At 40.5% G+C, this 23,953-nt stretch overlaps 1 protein-coding gene across 1 annotated transcript in view; it reads left to right on the forward strand.

The window, feature by feature from the left end:
- Window positions 1-23,953, forward strand: part of ABCA13 (ATP binding cassette subfamily A member 13) — a 520,700-nt gene that overhangs the window by 354,170 nt on the left and 142,577 nt on the right. The window contains exons 49-53 of the mRNA XM_010374424.2: window positions 7,110-7,164; window positions 8,648-8,825; window positions 11,835-11,950; window positions 18,943-19,099; window positions 22,253-22,506. Of these exons, the coding sequence (XP_010372726.2) occupies window positions 7,110-7,164; window positions 8,648-8,825; window positions 11,835-11,950; window positions 18,943-19,099; window positions 22,253-22,506 (760 nt within the window). The remainder of the gene's footprint in view (window positions 1-7,109; window positions 7,165-8,647; window positions 8,826-11,834; window positions 11,951-18,942; window positions 19,100-22,252; window positions 22,507-23,953) is intronic.

Below are 23,953 nucleotides of genomic sequence, written 5' to 3' on the forward strand. Positions count from 1 at the left end.
TGTAGATACTTACAGACATCTGGCCATTAATACTTCTAAAGATATACATTTTATAGGAATAATGAACCCAAAAGTGAGTACTTGAATTGGAGACATGTTAAGTATCTTGCTATCATAATGGATATTTGACAAAAACACAGATGTGCATTTTTACCAAAGACAAATAAACAGAGTCTGGAAACCATAACAGATGTAGCCATAATGAGAACACTAAATGAGAAAACTAATTTTGTACATTCGTACATTGCTGTGGGCCAATTCCTGGAAAGAAAAGCCAGAATATAAATGATAAGAACAAGCAAACAAAGAAAAATTATTCAAATGTACTCAACATGTACATTTTGAAACGTCATTTCTGAAAACTTGTGAAGTAATGTCATAAAGACTTGAGTGAGCTTCTTCTACTCAATTCTGGTGTTGAAACTATGCCCCTTTTACTTAGGAGCCTTGTACCTTTTACCAACATCATCGTCTCAAGATTCTATTACAATACAATTGTTATCTAACTAGAGTACTGAGTGCTCAACATACAATGAAATCAACAACCTAGTTACAGAGATTGTCCATTGCAATAACGTGTTTTTTATAGCAAGGATATCAAAGACTATAAATAATTTTCCTAGTCTCATAGGAAATTGATTAGACTGGTATCCAGAAAATCAGGGTTGTAGTTCTCACTCTGGCGCCAATTATGCTTGACCTCAGATAAGTTAGTAGAGTATGCTTATGCCTCAGTTTCCTTACCTGCACCCACTCACCAACCCTTGGCTACACTTCCTTTACAGGAGGCTCCATCACTTCTGGTGGGATTCCTCTTTATGAGACAGGGCATAGCTATCCTCTCTTTCTTTGGATCCATGAAGAGAGCTCTGCTTTCTAACATTTTACCCTTTTAAAGAACAAGGGGTATCATGGGAAGGTGCAGGGTAGTGTGAGGGTGAGCCCATGCAGTTGCAATTGCTCCTACCTGCTGCTTTTTGCTCAGGGCTCTAGGACAACCAAGGATCCTTAAGTAGGAGAGTAAGCTTCCACCTGTGTCTTGTTTGTTCTTTCTTTATTCATTACTCTTATTTTTGAGAAAGTACCTGTTATTTACTTAAATAACTCCAAGTCTGTCTTCCTTTTTGAAAAATAAGAGTAAAATCTTTTTAGCACCAATTTAAAGATATATTAGCTTGATTTTTTTTTTTTTTTTTTTTGAGACGGAGTCTCACTCTGTCACCCAGGCTGTAGTGCAGTGGCCAGATCTCAGCTCACTGCAAGCTCTGCCTCCTGGGTTTACGCCAAGCTTGATTTTTATATATGTTTAATTCTATGCAGCTGGTTTCAAAGAATGACTATGATTCTAAAAACATCTAATGTAGTGATTGACAAGCTAAATTGCAATATAAAAATGAAAAGTTCTCCCAGTGTTCCTAAACCAAAACATTACATGGGTTTCACCCTGCACCTCTCTGCCACCCCTCCAGTCTTCCCACTGAAGCTCCAGGGCCGCCCTGCAGCACTGCACTTTCCTTGCACTCCAGCCCTATGCTGAGGTGTCCTGTGCATCTGGAATCTACCCTTCCTTAGAAAGCTCCCCGACTTACTCCCACCCTGGTACACCCAACATCCTAGGTGACCTTATACAGGACATAGTCCTGTGAGTGGGCTGTAGTACCCCCAACACAGTGTCCTCTCCCAGAGAGGGCCTACTTGTCCCTCCCATGAAACTGCTGTGGCATAATGGGCAGAGAAAAGATGCATGTTGAATGAATTCTCAGTTCTGTGAAGGAAGAGGAATCAAATCTCTATTTGACCCTTGGTGAACCTCAATTACTGTCCAGTGCCCTGGTTTTCACCACCAAAATCATACCAAAGTCAGAACATTCTTTAACCCTTGACCTGATAGGGGCAGGCTGTTGTCTTACAAAAGGTGGTGGTCAATGTCCAGTGGAGAGAGGTGGAGAGTGAACTCAAAACTGACAGCAGGTCCAGGGTTTTCTCTACTTACTTGATGACATTATTTTCCTAAACACTGTGGTCTAAGGCCAACTCATTCTCTGTGTCTTAGCTTTAAAAGATACTTTTTAATTTCAGAGTGAAAACATGGGAATGTTAAGCCCAAAGTGCTTAGGAATTGTCCAGGAGCTCTGAGTACTGAGTAGAAAGGCCCCATTCCAAGGCCATGAGGATTCCCTAGAGGGCCCTGTGAGAGGAACTGTAGATCACTGTGTTCTTCAACAAAGTGTGTTTAAATATTTACTCTGTGACAATCATGTAAATTATAGGACTCTAAAGCCAGTGCAAAATTGAAAATCTGTGGCCCCTCTGAATTATTTATGAGTAAGGGACCTAGGAAGGGAGAGGCAGCCACTGTAGTTTGGGGGGTTCTGGTATTTGCACCAGTGGTTTTTTACTTCTGAGACCTAGGCAGAGACAGAGGTCATGGAGGATTATAGCTATGTGCAAAAAATTGGAAGAGAAGGCAGGATGGCTGCCATCAGTGGGCTCTCTCCTGAAGTTCATTATGTGAAATTTATCAGCTGCTCTTTTCTGCTGACATAGTTGAGGTTTTCATTTCTATGTTATGCTGTCGTTGGGATCCATTGCGGCTCATTGTAAAGGCAGGATTATCAGTGCTCTCTGTATGTTAGTAGGTGATTTGATGAAAGAGGCACAGACCTGGGACTCCAGACACGTGGGTTCTGCCTGTGTCAGGAGCAAGTTCCAGACTCCAGGAAAAGTCACTACATTCCTCTGATTCTGTTTCTGCTTCTGGAACACAAGGGCCTGTCCAAGCTAGACCACTTCATGGGATTTCATTTTCCTATAATAATTTACCATTCTAAAATGCTGAAGCTGACTTACAAAGAACTGTGCATAGTATACTAGCTTCCTTAACACAATTTCACCATCAGATTACTGAATGAGAAAATGTATTATGAAAACATCCAGTAGAATATCTGGCACATTGGGGAATTACTAACTACAGGAGCAGTCAATCATTTCACCAGCGAGATGGGAGACCAGATGTACTCTCGCCTCCTAGATTAAAACCCTAAAAGAATGACACAAATCCAGGAAATGTGCTAAAATGAAGGGCAATAAATTCATAGCAGAGGAACTAGGATACAGAAAGCAAATATGAGAGCACTGTTTTTAATCTTTCAGCAATGACTGTCATGGTTTAAGGTAAGGAAAAGTGTTTATGCCACTTGATCAAATAAAGATCCAACCTTGGTATTTTAACATTTTATTATTGAGCTCCCCACAGAAACAGCAGTGTTCTTTTGGCAGCTTTTCACTGCAGAATGAACAGAACAGAGGCCTTCAACCTCCAGCCTTGTATCTTTCCCACTGTATGGCTGTAGTCTTCAGAAAACCAGACATGTGTGCTGAAGAAAGATGTATGATATGCTGACAGGGAAATGATTGTGGTGTCTGCAGACCAAGGTCTGAATCTCAGCTGTGTCACAGCTGTTAGTCTATAGGAAGATTTCCTAAACATTTGTGCTTCAGATACTGCTTCTGTAAACAGGCATAATATTTCTGATGTGACATAGTTGCTCTATCCGAATTTGTACAAACAATCTAATGTCCTAAACAGCATACAGCACATGGCTACAGGTTAATTTTTGTGTGTTTCTGGCTACCAACCCTTTCTTTCTGCTCTAAGTCCTATGAAAGGACTTAGAGTTTGAGATTTTTCTCTCCTCCTTTTTACCCATTCTCACACTCCTGAAAATTTAATTAATCCTTTTTTTGTGCACGGTGAGGATAACTAACATCTAATTTCTCAGCAAATGTTTTAGTATGCAAAACATTATTAACTATGGTTGCCATGCTATACATTTGGTTTCCAGAACTTATTTATATATTTACTTATGTATGTATTTATTTATTGAGAGAGATGAGGTCTCACTCTGTTGGCCAGGCTGGAATGCAGTGGTCCAGTCATGGTTTACTGCAACCTCAAACTCCTGGGCTCAAGCAGTCCTCCTACCTCAGCCTTTCAAGTAGCTGAGACTACAATTGCATGCCACCATGCCCTGATAAGTAAAACAATTTGTTTGGTAGAAATGGGGTATCTCCATGTTGTCCAGGCTGGCCTCAAACTCCTAGACTTAAGCGATCTTCCTTCCTTGGCCTCCCAAAGAGCTGAGATTACAGGTGTGAGCTACCATGCCCAGCCTTTATCTTATGTCTGGAATTTTGTATCCTTTGACTAACATCTCCCCATTGCCTCTTTCCCCTGGCCCCTAGTGACAGCCTTCTGCTCTCCCTTTCTGTGAATTTGATTTTTAAAAGTTCTACATATAAATGAGATTTTGCAGTGTTTGTCTTTCTTTGCCTGGCTTATTTCACTTAACATAATGTCCTTCATGTTCATTCATGTTGTCTCAAAGACAGGATTTCCTTCTCTTTTGAAGCTGAGTAATGTTCCATTATGTGCATGAATATCTGTCTATCTTATATTTTCTGTATCCATTCATTTATCAAGGGACACAGGTTATTTTCATATCTTGGCTATTGTGAATAATGCTGCAATGAACATGGGCCTGCAGATATCCCTTCAAGATAGTATTTTATTTTACTTTATTTTTTGACATATATCCAGAAATGGGTTTGCTGGAGCATATGGTAGATCTATTTTTAATTTTTTGAGACACCCCATACTGTTTTCCGTAATGGCGGTACTAATTTACATTCCCACCAGCAGGATAAAAATTGTGATAATAATTTTGTAATGTATACATATATCAAAACATTACATTGTACACCTTAAATGTATGCAATTTTTATTTATCAATTATACCTGAATAAAGCTGGAAACAAAACAAACAAAATGAAAGCAATAATAATTGAAAACAGAGGAAATTTAATTCAGTGTTGGACAGACACGAGGCAGGAGTGGAGTGTCAACAGGGTTGGACAGTAAGCATAAGGAAATGATGACGCATGCCTGCAGCCATAGAGTTTGGGGAAATGATAACAATCCAGCTTTTCAAATGGAAGCAGGGGGGAATACAAAGATTGGATTTCATTTTAAAGGAGATGTATGTCTAGGTAAAGAATATGGGCTCTATATGTTTCTATTTCATTCTGGAAGTTCTCTAGACTTTCTGGGTGAGGGGATTCATGAGTGTGCAGAGAAGCGAGCTGAGCAGGCATGCACATGTTTGTGAGTGAGGCCTGGCACTGCGAGGATGGAGTTCAGGTGAAAGTAACAGGACTCAGCAACTTCTTGGATGTGTAGGGTGAAGAAGAGCAGGGAGATGGGAAGGACTTAGTGTTTTCTGAGCCTGGGTGACTGGGAAGATGATGGGGATATTTGCCCCAGGGTGTGTGTGTGTGTGTGTGTGTTTAGGTTAAAAAATTTCAGTATTCTACTGTGCTCCTCAAATAATATAATTCCAAGACATGTAATCAGCTAACCACATTTCTCGGGATCCTCTTAATCTAGAATGTTCTCATTCTTATGTAGAATCTAGGCGAGCACACAACATTGCAAATATACTCCCACCATCCACAGCACCAGTGGGGCATGGGCCATACTTTGGCAGGATCTGATACTTTATAAACACTATCTAATGTCACTTGGCTTTTTCCGACCCCCTGACAAGGTTGGTTGACATTGGGCTGCACGTGAAGTGAGAAGCTGCCTGTGAGTCAACACTTTAGCTAGGAAGGACAGGACTGGCGGGCCCCATGAGGAGTAGGCAAAAGTCAAGCTTGGTGAAAGAAAGACACATAGGAGAAAGACTGGTGGGTGTTACTGGTCCAGACAGGTGAGGGATCAAGACCATAATTCAGTTCATGATGAATGTGGTAAGTCCAGGATCCAGCAAATGATGCAGCAGGTGTCAGGCGCACACACTGTGAGCCTGGACCAGAATATCTGGGCAGTATTAATTCATAATCAAAAAAATTATTCTGGAAAACTGTACAGTGGATTTGCTGAACCAATAGCTCCTACCGTTGTTGCTTCTATGAGCCAGAACTTGCCTTAGTGTGTAGCTGAGTCCCCAGTGGAAGGAAAAAAAGACTGGCATAGCTGGGGAGAAGAGCAGGTGGCCATGGCAAAACTGTTGGAATTTTGGAGCACTGTAGCCTGTTCCAACTCTGTACCTTTTATGTATGTTTACTTATACCCCAGGATGTTTCAGTAAGAATTTATTTAATATGCTCTCATAAGGCAATGCAAAATACCAATGATAAGATAAATTAAAATGCAGGTGATAGGATAAATTAAAATACAGATGATAAGATAAATTAAAGGTGAGCCAAAAGAAAAATAAGCAAAATCTAGGACTGGCAAAATGAAATGGAGCAAGGATTTGTGCCTTTGGTAATGGACTCCACATACAAGCCACACATTTGACTCCAATCACTGACACAACCAATTAGGAAAAGGAAACCTGATTACTCTCACAGTCCACAATGTCCAAGAGAAAACATGAATCAATTTTATTTATGGAATTCTTCTTAACACAATATTGACTAGAATTCTCTAAGGAAGCACTACTATCCCACTCGGTGATATTATAAACAGCTCTTATAATAAAATCCTTTTAATTGATAAGCTGATGGCAATTTCTTCATTTTGGCTGCTGGCATCACACACATGCACAGGCCCAAGAAAGCAAGCAAAGCAAAGCAAAACAAACAACTCCAAAACCAAAATTGGTTCAATGGAACAGTTCAGTTTTCTATCTATCTAGACCTGGCTTCATCTAGAAGTGAATATTGACCTGATACATATGAAATAGTCTTATTTGCATATTGTTACTTAGCCTGAGTATGTTTCCTCTCTGCAGACATAGGCTATGGGATACTTATGAGGCTTAGACAATAAAATGTGAGAACCTGTAAACACAGTGCCTGTCATGTAAAGCATGAACAAGTCATAGTGGTTATGTTTGACAACAGCATCAATGACAGAAATCCCAGCACACATTTGCTGAATTTCACAATGCCATTTGCCATTCTTTTCTACTAATTGGCCGGGGCATGGGCAAAGCAAGCAGGATACATCGTGATGGCACAGGGAATCTGCGTAGCCTGTAGATGAGCCGCGATTCACCATGAGCAGTCTGAAGGCTTACTTTTCAATTTGTCTTTCACAGGAATAACCCTCTACAACCACCCATATGGAGGGGCCTTGCTGAATGAGGACAAGATGTGAGTTGACGGAATGCTGAGGGGTGTGTCACTCTGACTATGGAAGAAAATCTGTGGGTTACTTAGGGATGACTTTGGTCTCTCTTTTGTATTTGCCCCAAGAGATGGCTTATAGAGTTAGTAAGAAATGCCCACAGGACTTGAGCATTTCTTTGCAAAGTGTGAGAAAAATGACTATTAAGAGGGGCGGTGCATTGACTGAGCTTAAAACAGATGATTATGTCATGCAACTGTACTTCTAAGCAGAAATTATTCTAAGGGAATGATTTACCAGAAGCTTATGTGGCTATACACCTTCCAAAGAGTTTTTGGGGTTAAAATCATAAACATTGCATTCATGTAGGTAAACATAGTAATGCCTCCTTGAATATTTCTCATGCAAGATTTTCCTCAAGATCCAGATGGAGACATGGGCGGGGATAAGGCCAGAGCTCTTCAGGTACAGAATTCTGTGTCAGTTCTCACTGTCTTTGTAAAGGGTAGCACACTTCCACCTGTCTTCTCTTTTTCTCCCCTGTCTCCCTTCTCTGTGATATGGTTGACAAACTTTTGATTAAAAGTCAATAATAAAAATAGGTATTTAAAAATACTTTTTATGACCTACCAAATTAAGTTGGAGAATGCAAATCTGCTTCATGGGCATTCTCTGTTCAAGTTGTTAATCTGGCAGGAACTGGCAGGAAGCATGGGTTGGGTTGCAGCTTGTCCTCACGTTCCCGTAATGATTTTCAGGATTCTAGCTTTAACAGTGTCTGACACCTTCCAGAATTCCAAGAGTAGGCTAGCTGACATCTGTTGTAGAGTGCGACACAATGGAGCAGAAGGCATGGCACAGCAGATGACTTGTGCTGAGGAGTTCCATCGTGTCGGCCTCCTGAGAGACCATCTGTGGTCTGACTGTTCCTAAAGAAGGGGTTTAGAGGAGGCAGCAACTGACTTGAGTGACAGTAGTAGTGCTCCAGGTAAAACCATTACTAAGAAAATGTACAGTGTATATTATTACAAAGCACCTCAATATATTGCAAAATCTCTTTGGCATTTCATGTGACTAAATTCAGAGATGGACCAGTACAGGGTGGAGCTGTAGTGAAGGCTCCTCTCTGGCAGCTGCTACTGCATTGCAAAGCAGTCCCCGTGTGGGAAAAGGTCACAGCTTACCCGGATGCTGCTCAGAGGATATCTTTCATCTTAATTGGGAGTCAGGCTCAATGGTGAAGAGCAGATTTTGACACAAGAAGACTCTGAAATGCCCTCAAACTGTGCTCCTCAGTTACGTCTTCTGTAAACTGAGCTTAGTCATCCATGTCTCAAAAGGTGGCTGAGGGGACTTAATGAGGGAATCCATGCCCTTAGCCAACATGCCTGGCTGATTATGAATTTTTAATTAGCAGTTTTCACTGCTGTCATCATTGCTGATTGTTATTAGCAAAGAAGGCTTGTGTTCGTCGTCTGGTGCCTGAGAGCTGCTCTGTTCTGCCCACAGCCTGGAGAGCATCCGTCAGTGTGGAGTGGCCCTCTGCATTGTGCTGGGATTCTCCATCCTGTCTGCATCCATCGGCAGCTCCGTGGTGAGGGACAGAGTGATTGGAGCCAAAAGGTTGCAGCACATAAGTGGCCTTGGCTACAGAATGTACTGGTTCACAAACTTCCTATATGACATGGTATGATTTGGGAATGAGATTCTGTGTGCTTCCACAATAGTGATCTAAATAGTGTGTGTGTATGGAGGGATGGAGGGGAGCGTGGGGCCCTGGCTGCCTTGGAGTGTCCACAAAAAGGGGTCATCTTACTGATGAGAGCATTTCAGATTAAGTTACCTTTACTGATCACCATAGAATTGGTTCCTAATGGGAAGACTGACAAGCTTCAGGCTGGAGAACTGGGAAATTCTAGAACTTCACAAAGATGCAAAGTTTCTTCCTGAGGAGATGAGGAAATAATCACCTTTACTATGCTTTTTTCAACGGGGTAGTAGGTGAGGTGATACAAATCACTAGAAATGATCTTTCATCTGCATGCCTAACCCCCGCTTCTGTGAGACCTGTGCCTTGTTGCCTAATAGATATGGCAGGTATTACTAGCATTTCTGGAATGCACTTAGTTTCCCAGTGGAAACCCTCCAGATCAGGATGCTTTGTCTAGGTGTTCCCTATTCTTCAGGACATTTATCTTAACTAAAAAAATGCATCTTATATGAGAAGTTGTTCTTAGTGGTCAATATCTACTGTCATTGTTACCTGGTGGAGCTGTCTTTATTTTGCAGGAAAGTGATGTCCTTGCCCTCATACATATGATTCATTTTGTGATACAGAAAATCATATGTAAGTCAGTGGAAGGCTGGAGGGCTTCCATATGCTGAGCGCCTTCCACGCACCAGGTGCTATTTGAGCTGTACTACACCCTGCACAAAATTCCACATGTTAACATGTTGCTTTCCTGTAAGGTTTATTTCTTTGAGCTGGCTTAGAATTTAGCTAATTTATTTCCTTTTGATGGTGTAACTTGGATTTTTGTCTTGTTTTGTTTTGAAAGTACCCTTTATAGGGATCACACCTACGTTACCTAACATTTCAGGAGTTCATTTAATTTAATCAGAAGTTTCTCTGAACCTGCCTGGTGATAGATATCACCTGGGACATTTGGTAACAGTAAGGATTCCCAAGGGCCTATCCTTTAAGATTCTATTCAATAAGACTGGGGGGACTTGGAGGTCTGTGTTTTACTAGGTACTCAAGGTGATTTACCAAGATTGACAAATTCTGGGTCTTTAAATCCTTATATTTGCTGAGGGACACTTGAAGGCAGGTAAGTGGAAGTGACTTGTGCGAGATTTTACTTCTAGTTGGTACAGAGACGGCTTCTCAGTGCCAGCCTCTGTCTCCTGGTCCAGTTTTGTTCACAGCGCTACACACTGCTGCTGGCTACTTGACTCTTTTCCATCTGTCATTTAACAGTGGTGTCTAAGGGCCACAACTTTCCCAAAGAACAGGGAAGAAGGGTGTGGCAACAGAGAATCACAACACACAGGGGACTATGCTTCTAGGACACCATGGGGCTTTCCAAGTCTCCAAAACCCCAGGATCTTCCTTCCTTTCTGCATCCTTAGTTTATTATCTTTTTATGCCTCCCAGTCAGTCTGACTTTTCTTTACTCTGTGATGTTTGACCTTGGGGATTAAGGACAGAGAGGGTTTTTTGCTTCTTGTTTGGATGGTTTTCCATCTTCCTCCAATCATTCTCTGCTTATTCTATTCAATCACTGATTTAATAAATATTTTTGAGGATCTGTTGTGGGTCAAGGTGTGTCCAAGGTTGCTATGGACTAAATGATTATGTCCCCCCAAATTTCATATGTTGATCATCCCAGTGTGATGGTATTTGGAGGTGGGATCTTGGAGAGATAATTAGGTTCTGAGGGTGGAGCCCTCCTGAATGGGATTAGTGCCCTTGTAAAAGAGGCCTCAGAGAGCTCTGTGTGAGAACACAGTGAGAAGTCACAGTCTGAACGAGGAAACTAGCCTTCACCAGACACTGAATCTGCCAACATCTTGATTCTGGTCTTTCCAGCCTCCAGAACTGTGAGTAATAAAGTTGTGTGGTTTATAAGCCACTTGGTCTATGTTATTCTATCACAGCCCCACAAACGGTGTTGGGCATAAAACCATGCATAAAGCAGAGAAGATTGCTCCCCTCAAAGAGATTCTCATGAGAGGAAGCAGAAAACAAGCAAGAAAACAAACAAATAAATAAATGCGCAAGATACAGTTGGCCCATGACTGGGTCTATTGATAGAATGAAAGAGAACGATAGGATGGAGAATGACTTCAAATGTGGAGTTCAAAGAAGACAGTGAAACTTAGGCTGAGATCTGTGAGGTAAGAAGGGGCCCTCCCCATGGATGACATGCAGGAAGAGCTCTGCAGCTTGAGAGTCTAAGAGAAGAAGGAGCCAGGTGTGTGACAGCCCCAAAGAAAGCCATTGCTCTTGTTGGCCTGTGGGGAGCACCTTAAGGTGAGGCTGGATAGCGAGGTAGTGTGAGGAGTCTGTCCTTGGTTCTACGTGTGTGGGAGGAGGCTGTGTTTCATGAGAGCTGATTGGATTCCTTGACCCTCCTCAAAGGAGATGGGTATGCGTGACAGTAGTAGTCTCCTCAGGCTGTGATAACAAAATACCACAGGCTGGGTGCCTTCACCAGGGAAACTTGATTCTCTTGTTGTCCTGGAGGCTGGAAGTCTGAGATCAAGGTGTTGGCAGGGTTGGTTCCTTCTGAGGCTTCTCTCCTTGGCTTGTAGACAGCCATCCTCTCCCTGTGTCCTCACGTGGTCAGCCCTCTGTGAGTGACTGCATCCTGATCTCTTCTAGGGACACCAGTGATGTTGGATGAGGGCTCACCCAATTGACTTCATTTTACCTTAATCTCTTGTTTAAAGCCCTGTCTCCAAATACAGTCACATCTTGAAATACTGGGGGTTCAATGTATGAATTTTGGGGGGATACATCTCAGGTTATAACAAGTGACTTTCCAGGACTAATTCCATGGCTAGGGAACCCCTAATGTGCAAAATAGGAAATATATTTGTGAAGTTGAAAGGAAACTTCAGGATAAGTAGATGATAATAAATATGACCATCTGATGTAACAGCTCTCCCTTATTTCTTTTTATTTTCTCAGCTCTTTTACTTGGTTTCCATCTGCCTGTGTGTTGCTGTTATTGTCGCCTTCCAGTTAACAGCTTTTACTTTCCGCGAGAACTTGGCAGCCACGGCCCTCCTGCTGTCACTTTTCGGGTATGTGATGAGAAACGCTGCTGCAGAATTACGGTTTGTTTTCTGAAAAAGAAAACCCTCAGGATGGCTTTGAACCTGCTGTCGACTTCATGATTTCCTCTCTTTTGAAGCAATTATGTTGCTTCTGCAAGGGACACGGAGCAAACAAGCCTGAGTAGGATGATGAATGCCCTGTGGAGGAAGGAAGGGCTGACCTGGTCATGATGAAGACAGCTCTGCCCTGTCTCAGACAGACCCTCAAGCTGTTTGACAAACTTGTGCAGCTGGAAATGGATTCTCTATTATTCTCACTTTGACATTGATCAGGGGCTCAAATACATAATCCAGTTAGCTGGGAGACTGCATTTGTGGAGGTTCTCTCAGCAAGCTGTCCAGCATCTTTTTCTCCTCTCCTATAATATTAGTAGTTTGAAAATGTTTTGTCTAATTTCTATCACTTTTTTCTCAGATGAAAAAATAGCAAATGGAGAAAAGTCATTTTATGAATTTCTGATTTATGCATACTAGTCAGGATCGTTGCTAGTGGCCTCAACATTATATCTACCTGGTATCAGGATATATATGTCTTCTTATGTGTCATGCATGTATGCTTATATACAGGCTAACTACATAAGAAATACTTAGTAGGGAAAATAATTATCATACTAATTTATTATAATTCAAGGCTATTTTAAAAGATAAAACAACTTGCTTTTATTTAAGAGGATTGGAAATAAAATGATTTTTACAGTTTGTATTTATGTAAGTGGCCTATAATTATTCAAAATGTCTAATTAGAGACAGAGTTTTACTTAAACAAATATATACTATTACTAGATGAATGTGTAGGTGGATGGGTGGATGGATAGAAGTATGTAGATAAGAGAGAGAGAAAGAGAGATAGAGGGAGAAAGATTAAGGGAGAGAGGGAAAGAGATTAAGAGAGAGAGGGAGAGAGAGATTGAGAGAGACAAGACAGACAAACTTTTGGGGGAACATTGATATTACTACTCAGTAACCCCAATTCTGTGGCTTTGGTAATACTAATTATTCTGTCTAATGCTCAGTTTTTTCTCTATAAAACTTCATATCTTTTGCTATAAAGATTAAATTAAATAGTTTATGCAAATATCATGGACAATGACTGGTACAAAGTACTCATTAAATTAATTTTAGCCATTATTGTTACTCTTTAGAATTATTTTACTCTTTGGAAGATGTAATAGCTATAAAGCATGCTTATAGTAGACATATGTTTATTATATTTAACTAGAAATTTACAGACTTGTGTATAAAGATCTATATGTGTGTGTACCCAGCTCTGAGAACACAGTTTGATTTCAGTTTATTGATCCAATTGAATGGATAGTGTTGTCATGTCTCCCTCTATTTCGAGTAAAATAAACTTTGCTGTAAAATTATTTTTGAATTTTAGGAGAGTATATCTCAAAAACTGAGTTAAAACTTAGATGAAATGGTTAGAAAGCCTTAAAAACATGCTTTTAGAATTTTTTAATGTTGTTTTGATTTTGAAACCCTTTAAGAATTTGAATTTGAATACCTTCATTTACAAAAAAAAGAATTTGAATTAAACTAAGAATTCTCTTCACATACATAATTACCACATTTTTCAAAGAATTTCTGGAGATTCACAGGTCTGTTGAAGCACAATCGTAGGCAATAGGGGTTACACACTTCTGATTAAGAACTCTTAGGTTGCAGGGACTGGAAAGATTTCAAAGATAACTCAGACTGTGTTTGTGGTCCCAGCTAATTCCAGGGAAGAAGAGCCCCCAAGGGAAGTCAATCAGGGTCACCGGGTGACATCCATGGGGATGCAGATTTAGAAGGTAGCTCTTTCTTCATGGAGCACAGCCAGTGGAACGGGTGATCCCCCACTGTAACAGGAGGGGCAGTGAGAGACCTGGTCTGGGGAACCACTGTCTCCTGTGTGCCTGGCAATCTCTGGGTGTGGATAGCAGAATTGGTTCACACCTGTTGTCCCTCTAAGGATCTGTGGGTACAGGGAGCCCAAGGACAAACTTGGGAAAACTGAATCCCGAGCTGAAACCTAAGAGCAAGTCCAGGCATTAATGGCTGCTTAAAGGCAGGAATCTGAAAATCTACTCATCTGACAAAGGGCTAATATCCAGAACCTACAAAGAACTCAAACAAATTTACAAGAAAAAAACAAACAACCCCATCAAAAAGTGGGCAAAGGATATGAACAGACACTTCTCAAAAGAAGACATGCATACAGCCAACAGACACATGAAAAAATGCTCATCATCACTGGATATCAGAGAAATACAAATCAAAACCACAATGAGATACCATCTCACACTGTCTGGGTGAGGGGGAAAAGGACAAGATGGAGGAAGGTGAACAGAAAAGACGCAGCCCCTACTACTTCCGGGTTCTTCATCATCCAACTTACCGGCACGTGGGAAAATGCAGCCCGCGCCTGGGAAAAAAGCAGACCAACTGAGCAGGCACGATGTGATGTCAATTTGAGGAAACCGAAACTTACCCGTCCACGCCTACGGAGACACCCCTGGCACGCCCTTGTCCCACCCACTGCCCTCCCATTTCCAAGCCCAGAACATAAAAGTCGCCATGCCGGCAGGCGCCCTGGCGAACTTCCCTGGCCCCATTGCTTGTGGACCAGGGAACCTCCCCCCAGAGCCGGCGCGACTTCCCTGGCCCCACTTAGAGGACCGGTGAACCTCGCCCAAGAGCCCTGACCTGTTGGTCAATAAAGTTCTTCCTTTCCTACCACTTGCCTCCAGCGCCTAACTCTTTCCTGGCCAGGGGAATTAGACAAATCACACACCAGTTAGAATGGCAATCATTAAAAAGTCAGGAAACAACAGGTGCTGGAGAGGATATGGAGAAATAGGAACACTTTTACACTGTTGGTGGGATTGTAAACTAGTTCAACCATTGTGGAAAACAGTATAGCGATTCCTCAAGGATATAGAACTGGAAGTACCACATAACCCAGCCATCCCATTACTGGGTATATACCCAAAGGATTATAAATCATGCTGCTATAAAGACACATGCACACGTATGTTCATTGCTGCACTATTCACAACAGCAAAGACTTGGGGTCAACCCAAATGTCCGTCAGTGACAGACTGGATTAAGAAAATGTGGCACATATACACCATGGAATGCTATTCAGCCATAAAAAAGGATGAGTTTGTGTCCTTTGCAGGGACATGGATGCAGCTGGAAACCATCATTCTCAGCAAACTATCGCAAGAACAGAAAACCAAACACCACATGTTCTCATTCACAGGTGGGAACTGAACAATGAGATCACTTGGACTTGGGAAGGAGAACATCACACACCGGGGCCTATGGGGAGGGGAAAGGGGGGAGGGATTGCATTGGGAGCTATACCTGATGAAAATGACGAATTGATTGGTGCTGACGAGTTGATGGGTGCGGCACATCAACATGGCACAAGTATACCTATGCAACAAACCTGCACGTTATGCACATGTACCCTAGAACTTAAAGTATAATAAAAAACAAAACAAAACAAAACAAAGAATAAGGGATAGTATACATGAATTGATTCTTTTAAGAGATAACAAGACAAATATGCCCAATAGCAGTTTTATTGTTTTTCTTCTTTCTGTCAAGGACAGTTTGTTATTTAAAATACAAAAGGGAGAGTCAGGGATAATTAGCATCCAAAAGAGGGAAGTAACACCTGAAATGAATGAAAGAAAACAGAGCCTAGCTTACATAAAAATTGAAACCTTAAGAACACATTTGATGTATATTTAGTGCCAAAAGATGAGATTACAGAATCCTGTTTGGTGTCTTGGGAAATTCACAGAGCATGGGGAAATGGTTGATTTTCAAAAGGGGAATTTTCTTCCCCCATAAATTCCATGATGTTGTGAACAGTAGGTCAATCTCTAGCAAGTTTTAAAATCATTAAAATGATATATTTTAATAAAAGCCTGGAGATTGTTGAAATTCACTGTAATTTTCACACAAAAAAATTATGCTCTCTAAGCCAATTTCATTTTTTTCTTATAAGAAAGGAGACTGGAGCTGTGAATACGTTAATTTGAGCCAAGCATTTGAAAGATAACTAATGAAAATGTAGTGAAAAAGTGATGGAATCATAGCCAGTTGGAAACCACACTGGAAGACTCTTCATTCATCTAGCAATAGGAACTCTCGTGTGACTTCATTTAGGACTATGTCTCTGATTCTTTGTTTTTCTTAAATAATGCTTTGATCCACTTGTCAAATATTTAAATGACAAAACCCAGCATGGAAACCTGATGTAGTAAGTAACAAAGTACAGATGCTGAACCATCTCAAAGGAAGTAGAGCCTAGTGTTGAGCTGGTAATTAGTCCCTCAAGTGCAGATTGGGTATGCAGGCTCCACAGCAAGACAGGGAGGCTGCTGCACCCTTAGATTGTATTGCTGAATGTGGAGATGCTGATCAAAGCAGATGATAATCTTGCTGTGTGTTGTGCCAGGCCAACCACATCATGTTCTCTGTGAGGTGGCCTTACCTAAACTCCCCTAAGTCCCAAAATGCAAAATTTAACAGAGAGAGCTGGTTGAATATCGTGTTGTTAGAGGAGCAGAGAAAGACCCAGTCTTTTGTAGTGAAGGTTTAAGCAGAATAACATGGCTATCCTCAGCTATTTAAAGGACTGTCACATGGAAAAGAAAAGCAATTTGTCACATGTTGTTCCAGAATGTAGAGGTAGAATCGGTAGTTATAAGTTGGAGAGAGTTTTCATTCACTCTTAGAATGAATGTTATGGCAGTTACAGCTGCCCCAAAATTTGGCTGACAAACTTCTACTACTGCTTATGTTTCCATTGCAAAATTACTTGCAATTCTATGATTTCATTTGATTCTCAAAACAGTCGCATGACGGAGTGTAGCACTTGATTTTTGTCTCAGAAGGGACAATAAAGGAAAGAGGGGAGGTGTGTGGCGTGGGTGAATATGTGTTGGGTTTTGAATTCTCTCTGTGGTAGTGTATTTCAGACAGAGGTGTTGATAATGTACAGCCCTAAGAAGTCATGACTTAACTCTCTGGTAATTATTTTGATTTAATTAGTTGATTATCTTATGCAGCAACTGCTTTAGAACAGCTCTTGCCTCCATTTTGTGCTTTGAAAGAATTATCTTCATGCCCACATTTTGAAGCAGATTGCTATTGAGTGTCTAAAACACTATATGATTTTATATATCATATTATATATATATCTAATGAACTATGAGAATGTATCTTTTAACCCAGGAAAGCATTCTAATATCATAGATATCATATGAAAGGGAGTGTATACTAGACTAAGAGTTAACTTGAAGGCCTGGCATGTCTTGTATCATTTTGAAGTCTCATACTTTTCAGAACTTGTTAACATATTAAGAAAATCTCAGACGTTTTGCAGGCACTGAAATGTTTCAGGTTAAGCCAATTATTCACCGTAAGAAAACAGTGATACATTTACCTTGAGTGAGCAGAGAACTTGTTGGAGCTCCAGATACATGAGAATCTTTCGGGAAAGTTGTGATTCAAAATCAGTGACTTCTCTGCTGATATTAGAAACCATCATTCGAAGTGTGTTTCCTTTATTGGGTGCAGTGGTATTATTTCAGGAAGGAGCTGAGGGAAGTTGCCATGAGTGAAACCTGGCTCTAGAATGGAGGAGACAGAATGAAGAAAATGAGATGTTTTCCTTTTAGGGACGTTTGGGTGGTATCTTAGATCCTGATGTCATCTGACACATGTGGGGACTGCTTCTAGGGTCCAATATTTAGCAATGCTTCTTACTCCCCAGTTTTGGGGCCACATGGAAATGAACCCCAGGTTCAGCTTCACCTACTTATCACCTGCAAAGCTCGATCAAGTGTCTGAACTCTTGAAATCCCCATTATTTTGCCTGTGAGATGACGGTTACAGTGCTGTCTCCTGGGTTGCTGGGGGCAAAAGGAAGAACAGGGCACACTGAGGAGTTACAGATGGTGCCTCTGTGCAATGGATGCTGGAAGAAGGCTTTCAGTTTCTATTTTTAGGCCTTATTTTTTTATGTAGCTCTGCAGCTTTTTATATTCTTGATATCTTTTAATTCTCAATATAACAACTAAGTGTTATTCCTGCCTTCCTGATGAGAAGCAGAGCAAAGAAGCTCCTTTTGGGGAAGAAAAGTTGGAGAAGTCAGCTGACTTTCTCCAGGCCACAGAGCCAACGAGTTCAGGCCCATGTACAACCCGTGTGTTGTGACCCCATCCTGTGTTCTTTCTATTGCATTGCAGAGTCCTCTGAAGCCCCAGGAAGAGTGTGTTGTTTTTGGAAAATACTATGGAATGTATTTATGTAAAGTTCATTTCTGTTCACCAAGTGAGGAAAAATTGCTGGGCCAATAAAATTGCATCTATAATTCAGTCTTATGGCTGTCCACTTATCTGCATTTTTGTTTTCAGAGAATTCAGTTACCCACAGTCAGCTGTGGTCTCAAGATATTAAATGGAAAATTCCAGAAATAAACAATTAATCGGTTTTAAAGGGCACAATGTTCTGAGTAGCATGATGAAATCTTGTACTGTCTTGCTCTGTCCTGGCAGGGACATGAATTTCCCCTTTGTCCAGCACATCCTCACTTCAGATCTGGGAGTCAGTGAGTTACCAAATTGATTGTCACAGCCTGGCAGTGCTTGTGTTCAGGAGACCCTTGTTTTACTAGATGGCCCCAAAGTGCTAGAGTAGGCATGCTGGCATATTACTGTAATTGTTCTATTTTATATTAGTCATTGTTCTTACTCTCTCACTGTGCCTAATTTATAAATCAAACCTTATCATAGGTTGCATGTATGGGGAAAAACATAGTGTATATAGGGTTCAGTAATATCTGCATTTTCAGGGATTCACCCCAAGGTCTTAAAATGTATCTGGCATAGATAAGAGAAAACTACTATAAATATTATGGTAAAACAAACATGACTTTTCACTTTACTTTTCAGATATGCAACTCTTCCGTGGATGTACCTGATGTCCAGAATCTTCTCCAGTTCAGACGTGGCTTTCATTTCCTATGTCTCACTGAACTTCATCTTTGGCCTTTGTACCATGCTCATAACCGTCATGCCCCGGTTGCTAGCCATCATCTCCAAAGCTAAGGTCAGTAGCTTTGTAGCATCACCTCTACACTTCTGCACCTCTAGTGCAAAGACGGTGTTAACTCACGTCTCTTATTGCTTTTCCAACTGGAATTCAATGGAAATGCATTGGTATCCACTGTCTTTAAACTCCAGAAAGATAAATTGATTCTAATTAACAAAAAACATGTTGCCATTATAAAAGGGCTTAGCAACAATTGGTTAAAAGATGTGCTGTTTCAGCCACTCCATTCTTGAGGGTAGAGTCGTGAAGATGTTCACTGCCACATCCCCAGCATTTTCATCAGAGACTATTTGTTGATGAATTACTGATGAATGGTGGAACAGTGAGTCATTGAAACATGCCCTCTCAATGTTCACTACTGTTAGGGTCAGACTCAACAAGGTAGGATGGGGCATACCACAGCTGATCATGCTCTCAGGGCACAGCATGTCTGAATGATGATCTGGGGGATTCTGCCCTCTTCTCTGTGATTTCTGGAACAACTTTAATTTTGCTATTTTCCAAGTGTGGCAGCCAAGGGCTTTCCTGAGCATAAGGCCCATGGTCAGGAAGAATTTCTCCTTGCGAGATCAGCGCCACTCTCCAATAGGCCGTTCCAATTGGCAAGTCATTTCTTAAATGTCATCTCCAGCAGGTGTCTAGGTCAAGCTGAACCCATTCGTCCTGCCACATTCCTTTCACTCCTGTCTCCTCCCTTAGTGAGGCCTACCGGGGTCTTTGCCTCTGCTTTAATACATCTTTCAGCCCCTCAGCATCCCCAGTGCTACCTGGAGGTAAGGACTTCAGATTTTGCACTTTCCTCTGCCCCGCTTATTGCAATCCTTTTCATTCTGTTTTCTTTTCTCAGCTCTGGCCACACTGTTCTCTCCTGATTCCCTGCTGTTTATATGGAGTCTGATTCATCAGTAGTTCCCAAATGTTTGGCCAATTCAGAGGCTGAGAAAATGACCTGGAAAAGCTACTGAGCTCCTAGTTTTGAAGCATGTGCTGCAGTTCTCATTTAAAATCAAACAGGGGCTGATGCCCGTTTAATTGGGATGAGTCTACTTCCTCATGGCTGGACTTTCAGAGACTTAGTAGATTTGCCAATGATAGCTAACATTAGTTTTTATTATTGTGCTTCCTATTTCGATAGAAGCAGTGAACTCTGTAAACATCAATTATGCATTCAGTGAAGGTAGTAATCTATTTTGGTGATTTTTTTACAGATTTATTATTGACTCTGATTTATATTAATATGTCTATACTTTAAAGAGAAAACTTGCAGAACAATTAATTGGCTTTAGCTTGAGAAGAAAATTGAAATCAGTAGAGATAGTGTACAATTTTCCTCCTCCCTCATTGGATCTCTAACATGACATGAATCATGAGGATGTCAACCATGAACCATGGTGAAACTGAAAAGAGACTCACAGTAGATAATCCTAGTGCTGAGGAACTTGTAAGCAGAGAGCTGCCCTGGGGAGTGGAGTCACAGAAGTAAGATTTAGCTCCAAAAGAAAAAGGAAGGAGAATTGTCCATATCCAAAGAGGAAGCGGACCAGGAACATTTCCACTCATGAGGTTCTACCTGTGTGGCAAGTGGAAAGGCATTGTTACCTTTATTTATAAACCGCATTGCTTATTTGTTAAAAAAAATTCAACAGCAATGAGGTGTTTGCTGAAAATGGATGTACATCAATTGGTAACAAATAATAAAAAGCAGCTTATTGCTTTTGTTTGGGTCTTTCTTTTCCTTTGCTCTTTATTTTGATATTATTTGCTTAGGAAGCAACATTATTCAAATGTTTATTTCAAATAATATCAAATTTTCATTTGTAGGTTATAGAGCTTTGTGGCATTAATTCTTATAGAATGAATGAAAGAAACCAAAGAAGGTGACTGGATTCTCAGATCAGTCTTTTGTTTAAAAAAAAAATAAAAATATTTTAAGTTCTGGGGTACATGTGCAGCATGTGCAGTTTTATTACATAGATAAACGTGTGTCATGGTGGTTTGCTGCACCTATCAACCCATCACCTAGGTATTAAGCCCAGCATGCATTAGATATTTTTCGTAATGCTCTCTGTTTCCCACCCCATCCCCCAACAGGCTCCAATGTGTGTTGTTCCCGTCCTTGTGTTCATGCGTTCTCATTGTTCAGCCACCACTTATAAGTGGGAATATGCAGTGTTTGGTTTTCTGTTCCTGCATTAGTTTTCTGAGGATAATGGCTTCTAGCTCCATCCATGTCCCTGCAAAGGACATGATCTCCTTTGTTTTTATGGCTGCATAATATTCTACAGTGTATCCATCTATCCAGTCTATCATTGATGGGCATTTGGGTTGATTCCATGTTTTTGCTATTGTGAATAGTGCTGCAGTGAACATATGCCTGCATGTATCTTTGGAATAGAATGATTTATATTCCTTTGGGTTTATACCCAGTAATGGGATTGCTGGGTCAAATTGTATTTCTGGTTCTAGATCTTTGAGGAATTGCCACCACATCTTCCACACAGGTCAACAATAAGTCTTAATATCTAGTGTAACCAGTATTTAACCATTGTGTTTACAAACTATAGTGTTAATGAAATCATTTTCATTGTTACCAAATCACAGTTTATATGATGACACATTTTAAGTTCAAACACAAGATCTGGAACATATCTCTTTCCCACTGGTGAGGCTTCCTGTTGGAGTGAGGGGGATGTAGGGGGACCAAACACTCGTGTTTCCTAATTTATTTCTTTGTATAATTATCATTTTCAAAATTTTCACATAATCCTAAATCGAACACTTATGGATGGTTATTCTGTGAGTTTGTGCAGCTGCATCCCCCTTCTATGTATGGATTATTTGTTAATTCAGTGTTCATATATTGCTAACACTTTTGTTCATACTTGTGTAGAGATCACTGTGATTTCCTTAAAAATAGATGTAAAAATCATCACTGTTCTCAAGCAAGGAAAACCTTGAAAGGTAAATACCAGTAGATCTAATATCTCAAGAAGGATCTGCTTTGTTTTGATGGCTGAGAATATCAATGAGTAGTTGGTATAGGGAAGACTTGGAACACAGAGCTAGCCAAGGAGAAAAAGAAGTTATTGGTATATGTTATGAAAAAGGCAATAGCTTTTAATTGGATTTTTTCTTTTTTTAACTGTACAGAATTTACAGAATGTCTATGATGTCCTCAAGTGGGTCTTTACTATTTTTCCTCAATTCTGCCTTGGTCAAGGACTAATAGAACTCTGCTATAATCAGATCAAATATGACCTGACCCACAGCTTCGGCATTGATTCCTATGTGAGTCCCTTTAAGATGGACTTTCTGGGCTGGATCTTCGTGGAACTGGCCACGCAGGGCACAATACTTCTCCTCTTGAGAGTTCTGCTACACTGGGACCTTCTGCAATGGCCAAGGTGGGTTCCTAAGGGCTCATTCTCAAGCTGCACTTACTCCTACAAAAAGAGAGGAAGAGAAAAATTCATCCTGGAGGTTGTAAAATAGAAACTGTATCTGATCAGCATTATACATAGTTCTAATGCGTTTAGATTTTATTATTTTTTAAATGTTGATTGGTGTGAGTTACTGACACCAGGAAAGAAAATTTCAAAAGATCAGGGACCAAGCTGTGAGATAATGTTTCCAATTATTTGTCTCAGTGTATTTTCACTTTGAAATGGCTGAATTTCTCTGTTACGTTGAAGCAGCTAAGGTAAATATGGTTGATACCGCAACCATTATTTTTACGACTAAATGCCAAGAACTCTGGGAGCAGGAAGATAGGAAAATTCAGTATGGATGTCTATATGTCCTTTGCTGGATCTTGTTGTTTATGCTGCTGTGTTCTCATCTTTGTCAGGTGAGATCGAAAGTCAGTAGCACGGGGCATATGTAGACATGTAGATGTATAATGTGGTTTATATGCATGCATGCACACACATGCACACACATGCATTCCTACTACTATAAATAGAATTTAATGTGGCCTTGCAAGAATATCTGAAATATTGTCAGATAAAACATTTGAACTACATAAGGAAGCAATGTGCTTTCCTGTGGAGGGTCCACAATGGTATGGCTTCCCCTCCTTACCCAAGTGGTCTGAATTCATTGGCCTGCTCTTTCCAAGAGCTATGTATTTCCTTCTGACCTCTACTTGAGGGAGGGATCCTTTTTGGAGAAATTACCAATTAAGACCATGTCACTAGAAATCTATTAAGGATTGTAAAGACACATGATTAATGATTTATGGTGATCCCCTCATAGAATTATTTTTCCTTTCAGCCATTTCCTGACATATTTTGTTACATAACCCCTTTTAATAAAGGAAAGTAGGCACAATTTTGAATATAAATCCCAATGTGCTTTTGAATTGGCCACGTCACCCTGGAGTCTGCAGATTTCCAATAGCTGAGTGAACCTGGAGTAAAATGCGGAGTGCCTTTTAAACATAATTTGTTCTCTGACGTCCCTTACTAGTTTAGTGTATTTTAAAAACCTATAATGTAGGATCCCCCTTGGCAGATTTCAGGGTACTCCATTTTCCTATAGTATCAAAAGATTTTTCTTTAAAGAAAAAAATCTGTATTACCTTTACTTTCTAGAGTTGTAAGTATAAGTTGAATTGTATTTTAGAATAATGTCCTTGTTATCCACAGTGAAGAGTCAATATTTTTCTCTACATGAAGGTTACAGAGCATAGAAATTTAAGTGAATTTAGACATTAGTTGCTTACTACCATTTTATGGATAACTGTCATAATGACTGCATGACCCAGTCAATTTACTTTTAAAACCCAGATCTAACTAAACCACTAATCATTGTTTAAAAAGTAAAGCCCAAGGTTCTTAGCAAGCCCCCCAC

This window comes from Rhinopithecus roxellana, chromosome 6, assembly GCF_007565055.1.
Source record: "Rhinopithecus roxellana isolate Shanxi Qingling chromosome 6, ASM756505v1, whole genome shotgun sequence".
NCBI lineage: Eukaryota > Metazoa > Chordata > Mammalia > Primates > Cercopithecidae > Rhinopithecus > Rhinopithecus roxellana.